The following is a 6,643-nucleotide window of genomic DNA, read 5'->3' on the forward strand; positions in this document are numbered from 1 at the left end:
TTTTTAGTAGAGACGGGGTTTCACCGTGGTCTCGATCTCCTGACCTTGTGATCCGCCTGCCTCAGCCTCCCAAAGTGCTGGGATTGCAGGCATGAGCCACCGCGCCCAGCCAATAGCTCCTGTTTTTAAGGAAAGTGATCATAATAGTAAATAATACTTTCACCTTAAATTACGAGATGCCCTTGGTTTTTTTGTTTGTTTGTTTGTTTTTGACAGAGTCTTACTCTGCTGTCCAGACTGGAGTGTGGTGGCACGATCTCAGCTCACTGCAACCTCCGCCTCCCAGGTTCAAGCGATTCTCCTGCCTCAGCCTCCCGAGTAGCTAGGAGTACAGGCGTGCATCACTATGCCAGCTAATTTTGTATTTGTAGTAGAGACAGGGTTTTACCATGTTGGCTGGGCTGGTCTCAAACTCCTGACCTCAGGTGATCTGCCCGCCTCAGCCTCCCAAAGCGCTGGGGTTACAGGTGTAAGCCACCGCGCCCAGCCCAGATAGCCTTGCTTTAAAAGAGTTAGAACTGAAATCGCTTTCTACACATTCCTAAAATCACAAAGTAAAATCATTTAACTTTGGGAAAAAGTTAACTTAATTTCGTTCAAAGGTTGCTGTCTCCCCTTTGGGGAAGAAATAAACAATTTCAATAATCGATTGAAAATTAGCTGTTGGGACTTTTCACAGTATGAGTTTAAAAAAGTTTCTCTGTCCTTTAGAGAAGCTGAAAACAAAACTGTTTTTTTTTTATGAAATTCCTCAAAATTCAATTTTGAGAGCATGTATTTCTTAAAAATATAGGGAAGAAAACAATTAGATTATAAGTGTGATGAGAAAATATAAGTTACCATTCAAGGTGCTCCTGAAGAGCCTGTGTATTGGTTGGCATCACTTTGAAACTGGAGAGAGGCTGGAAGTGGGGAGGTGGAGGTTTGTGGGGTGGATATGGGGGTTGAGGGTATGTGAGGGGAGTTGGACCCAGAGCAGTTTCCTGCCTTCATTGCCACCCCCGCCCCCACCTTTTTGAGACGGAATCTTGCTCTGTTACCCAGGCTGGAGTGCAGTGGCACAATCTCGGCTCACTCAACCTCCACCTCTGGGTTCAAGTGATTCTCCTGCCTCAGCCTCCTGAGTAGCTGGGACCACAGGCATGCGCCACTATGCCCGGCTAATTTTTGTGTTTTTAGTAGAGACGGGTTTTCACCTTGTTGGTCAGGCTGGTCTTGAACTCCTGACCTCGTGATCTGCTCGCCTCAACCTCCCAAAGTGTTGGGATTCCAGGCATGAGCCACCGCGCCCGGCCAGTTGTTATATGTGTAACAGTGATCTGTGATCACCAATCTTCTTTGCCATCTTTTTGCCACCCTTTTTCTTCAGGATAAAATGACCATAAGGGGAGAGGGGCTGTTCCGCCTGATTGGCCTCCAGACAGGGCAGGCATGAGTGACTTCCCTTTCACAGCACCAGCTGGCTGCCAGCCCTCCCTCTCCTAGGTATACCCTAGGGGAAATTCAGGGTGAAGGAAGGGAAAAAGGATGCAGTGTCACAAAAAACGATTGTTGCTCTGCTTTAGAAGAGTATCCTTTTATCATTCAATGGAGCTCATAAGGGATCCCTCACTAAGAAATACGGCAGCAATTGCTGAGTTTCTATGGTCAATTTTTTTTGTCTACTATTTGAATAAAAGAAAGCTTTTACTTGAATATGCTCTCTTCCTCCTAGATCTTTCAAAATGTATAATTTTAAAATTTCCTAAAAGTAGTTTGGCTACAATTCACCTTTCATCTCAATAAAATAAAATAAAATAAAAAATTAAACATAAAAATAAAAGATATCTCATTAGTTACGATGTAAATGAAAAAATGTTTATGTGTGTGTATGTGTGTGTGTGTGTTATGATGTACTTCTTGTGAGTTGTGGTCAGGTTGAAAGCCACTATGTTAGAACACAACTAATCTGTCTACACCTTAGTAAAACATTGGTATACAGTGCAGCTTTCATGAATGCAGTCTCTGAATCTGCTGTGGGTCCTTCCCATTGCATCCTCAATGGCACCAGTGTTATATTCCATTAGATTTGCTTGGCAGAGGAGACTCCCTCTACCCCCACACCAACCGTCTGACACATGTCAGCAAGAGCAATGTGCCAAGGCATTCCTGCAAGCTCCTGAGGGCATCTCATGCATGACAAAATCTATAAATTAGGGAGATGTCATCATTCAGTGTAAAAGATGACAAGGTCCATTACCTACACCTGAATCATTGTTATTTTTCCATCATTAGGTTATTATGAAATAAGACTCTACCATCCACCCCACATACAATAGATCAACAGAGTTCGAAAGAGCACAATTCATTTTATAATTGGGAGCAGGTTTCACAGTGAGAGGAAATTTTGTTAGTAATAATGGTCACTCTTTATGAAGGGCCTGTATTACACGCTGGTGATCCAAAGATGAGTAAGACTGAGTTTAAAGTTCAGTGGGGAGTTTGGGCATAGTGATGTCATAGATGAGAAACTGCAAAAGGATACAATGTGACATTCACTGCTGTATTAGTTCAACTTTATATAGAAAATGTGAAGACTTTTTGGTAGTGTGGTGAAAATAATTAGATTGAATTTGAATCCTGGAACTGGTTCGAATTTGAATCCTGGGACTGATATATATATATCAGTATATATATATATATATATATATATTTTTTTTTTTTTTTTTCTTTTGAGACAGGGTCTCACTCTGTTGCCCAGACTGGAGTGCAGTGGTACAATCTTGGCTCATTGCAACCTCCGCCTCCCAGGCTCAAGTGATTCTCCTGCCTCAGCCTCCCAAATAGCTGGATTACTGGTGCCTGCCACCATGCCCGGCTAATTTTTGTATTTTGAGTAGAGACGGCATTTCACCATGTTGGCTAGGCTGGTCTTGAACCCCTGACCTCAAATGATCCACTGACCTCCACCTTCTAAAGTGCTGGGATTACAGGTGTGAGCCACCGCACCTGGCCAACTTTTATATATTGACACATGAAAAATATTATCTGGTCCCTGGTCAGATATATATAATAGAGGGAACTAAAATTTAAATTCTTATGGGACTGGCATCCTATTTTAAAAGGAAAACGTGTGTGTGTGTGTACACACATACATGTATACACACACACACACACACATACTTGGAATATAAGATTGCTATATTGTTTTAGAGCTGAATTGGCAAGACTAGTACCCCAGGGACTTCTTTAGTTAGACTTGTTATCACACATCTGTGAAAGCCTACACTGGGCTTACCTCATCTCTGCCTTCAGCACTTTCTGGTCTTAGGGCGAGTGCAACTTTTCCAGACCTTGATTTCTTACGAGATTAAAAAAAAAAAAAAAGGAGATGCTGAATGCAATGATCGCTTTACTGTCCTCTTATGAATCACTTATGAGTACAGTGTGAATAGCCCTTCATGATTAAGGGGAAAGGACACCTGTTTTGTTTTGTTTTTTTTTCTTTTTTTGATATGGCGTCTCGCTCTGTTGCTGAGGCTGGAGTGCAGTGGCGCGATCTCAGTTCACTGCAACCTCCACCTCCCAGGTTCAAGCAATTCTCCTGCCTCAGCCTCCCGAGTAGCTGGGATTACAGGCATCCGCCACCATGCCCGGCCGATACCTGCTTTTGGGAATGAGTTTTTAGTGTGCCTAAAGGAAGCCAAAAAGGGTAAACCATAATGGATCCACAGAGCAGCTGGGGAAAACCCAAGGAAGAACAGCATGAGAAACTGGTTATTTTGCTTATCGAGGGAATCAAAACCAAAATCAAACACAGAAATTGGGAGAGAGAAAAATATAAGTTAGGAGGTCCCCACAATATCAAATCTTAACAAAATTTCTTTCACTTCAGAATGAAGAAATCTTTGCAAACCGTCATGAAAGGGGGAACCTTGAGCTGGAGCAGCAGGCCAGGCTCGGAGACCTTTCTCCCCGCAGGTAGGACTGCAGATCCGTGGGTGCGGGGTGGGGGCATGGGTGGTGAGGATCCTCTTTTACATCTCAGCACCTGTCTTTCCCAGATGAAAATCATAATATTTATCCTCTATACTAACCTTCATTTATGTACCTGAGAACAAACCTTGTGAATCCCACAAAAGCAACAAGCAAAAGAGCTTAAAGTAACATCTTAGAAACCAAACTTCTAAGAATATGGTGTTTTAAAAAATTGGGCTATCAAGAGAATATTACATGTAAGCTAATGTTGATATTGACTGAATTATTGGTTTAAATACATTTAAAGTCTCTTGGTTCCCCAAAGACACAATTTATACAAATGCTCTTTTTGCTCTGTAGAAGGGTGTTTGCATCCTCAGAAATGCTGTGCCATTCAGAAAGCCTAAATTAAGGAGGTAAAAACCAAAAATATACAGGAAAATTTATTTTTTTGAAAATATTTATACTCAGAATCCCCATCATGACACCTGTTCTAGTGCTAGTCACATTATTTATACCCACACTGTTTGAGTTGTAAGCTGCTTTTATCCATGGTGTCTATCATAATGCTTGACTCTTAGCAGGCCTCTGAAAAATGTCTGTAGAATGAATGAACAAACATCTTTAGGAACGTGCTCCTTGATTAAACATAATGTTAACTAGACTACTTTATATTCTTTCGCTTACGGTGTATTCAGAGAAACATGTGGGCTCTTACTGATTGACATGTGTCCTGGAGTTATAACGAATGGCCCAATTCAGCATGTGAATGTTGAATGGTATCACCTCTGAAAAACACCATTTGGCATTGATATGTTCTCTAGTTTTCCTTAAGTGACAGTTTATCTTTTAATACTTTTACTAAAACTCATACCTACTTTTATAAAAGTCTTAGTGTTCTTTAAGTTAGTTGATGAATTATTGTATCAACTTATAACAGGCCAGGTGTGGTGGCTCGTGTCTATAATCCCAACACTTTCCAACACTTTGGGAGGCTGAGGTAGGAGGATTGCTCGAGCCTAAGAGTTCGAGACCAGCCTGAGCAACATAGTGAGACCCCATCTCCACAAAAAGTTAAAACACTTAGCGGGGTGTGGTGGGGTGCACCTGTAGTCTCAGCTACTCAGGAGACTGAGGTGAGAAGATTACTTGAGCCCAGGAGGCTAAGTCTGCAGTAAGCTAAGCTGTGATCACACAGCTGCGTTGCAGCCTGGGTGACAGAGCAAGACCCTGTCTCAAAGAGGAAGAAAAGAAACAAAAACTTATGGCAGACTGCCAAATCATACTTCTTATGAGAAACACAAAGGAATAAAGTTACAGCACTTAACTAATGAAACAAAAATATCTTTACGTTCTTGCAAAAGAACTTTGAGAAAAGGCAAAATTAGCCACTGAGTTAATCAAGAGGTAGAATCTGTAAGACTGTTTTTGTTCTACCACCAGCTTTGAATAAATACCTTAAGATCACCAGTCTTTGCTGCAACTGTTTAATCTCTATTTCCTTATTCCCTTTTGATTTTATAGATTTGAGTTTTGCTGCATAACTAATACAAATCTGCTTGGTATATAGAAGGCTTTCAGATTTTGGGGAGATGATTTATTATTCAGAACCCTAAGTGGACACTGTGCAAGGCATGGTTGCCTTCAGAACTTATAGCTAGTAAAAACACGCGTGGAATGATTAGTAGGTAGTACAATAATATATGTGACTAAGTATAAATTTGGGGAGGAGGGAAGGAAGAGATGCTTAAGGGAAGAGAGAAGGTAGAACTGGGTTTCCAAAATTTCAACAGGTATAGGAAAAACGGTGTTCTTGGCAAGGGAAACGAACTTAAGCAAGGTATGGTCACGAATGACATTATGATAGATAATAGTGGCAGTGATAAAAACCAAGCTATAGGGAATGAAGGAGGAAAAGATTACAGAGGGCCTTGAAAACCGGGTGAAAGAGTTTAGATTTGATGCTGGAGGCAGTAAGGAGTCTTTGAGGTCTGGAGTAAAGGACTATTGTAATGAAAGCTATGATTAAGGACTGTGTCACTGCAGAATGTAGAAGTGATTGGAAGGAAAATGGACTCAAAGAGACATCGAATATTCCTCCCATTATTATCGCAGAATGAATAACCTTGCATATCAAGAGTTTTCTGGTTCTATTCTCGTTGCGGCTATAGCATCCAATTAAAGTCCTCAAATATAAGTCATTAATTAATTCTTCCAAGTCATCACATTTTAGTACCAACTACAAACACTCCTACCACGCCTTGCAAGTAAAAAGTTCTACCATAACCAAGTAATTCAGATGCTTACAAGTTTTAAATATAGATTGAGTTATATAATATGCTATGTGAAGAACTGAGCAGGAATCAGGTAAAAAACAGATGAGAGCACACTACATGCAAATATATTGAAGCACCAAACACTCCGAAGTACGTGTAAGGGCATTCCTGATATTAAGAGATTAGGGTTAACATTGACTGTATTTCAGACAGGTAACGGTATCAAAGAAAAGGAAAACGTAACTTTTGCAAATGGTATCTTAAGGCACTGTAACTAGAGGTGATTTCTTCCCTCTCTCAACAGATTATAGTCATGCATTGCTTAACAATGAGGGTAAGTTCTCAGAAATGCTTTTTTTTTTTTTTTTTTTTTTGAGACAGAGTCTTGCTCTGTTGTCCAGGTTGGAGTG

The 6,643-nt window shown here is 40.7% G+C and overlaps 1 protein-coding gene across 1 annotated transcript in view; it reads left to right on the forward strand.

The window, feature by feature from the left end:
• MCF2L2 (MCF.2 cell line derived transforming sequence-like 2) overlaps positions 1–6,643 on the forward strand; it is a 251,181-nt gene that overhangs the window by 156,095 nt on the left and 88,443 nt on the right. Inside the window, exon 15 of the mRNA XM_010366223.2 lies at positions 3,875–3,960. Within this exon, the coding sequence (XP_010364525.1) occupies positions 3,875–3,960 (86 nt within the window). The remainder of the gene's footprint in view (positions 1–3,874; positions 3,961–6,643) is intronic.

The sequence above is a fragment of the Rhinopithecus roxellana genome, chromosome 1 (genome assembly GCF_007565055.1).
Source record: "Rhinopithecus roxellana isolate Shanxi Qingling chromosome 1, ASM756505v1, whole genome shotgun sequence".
Taxonomy (NCBI): domain Eukaryota; kingdom Metazoa; phylum Chordata; class Mammalia; order Primates; family Cercopithecidae; genus Rhinopithecus; species Rhinopithecus roxellana.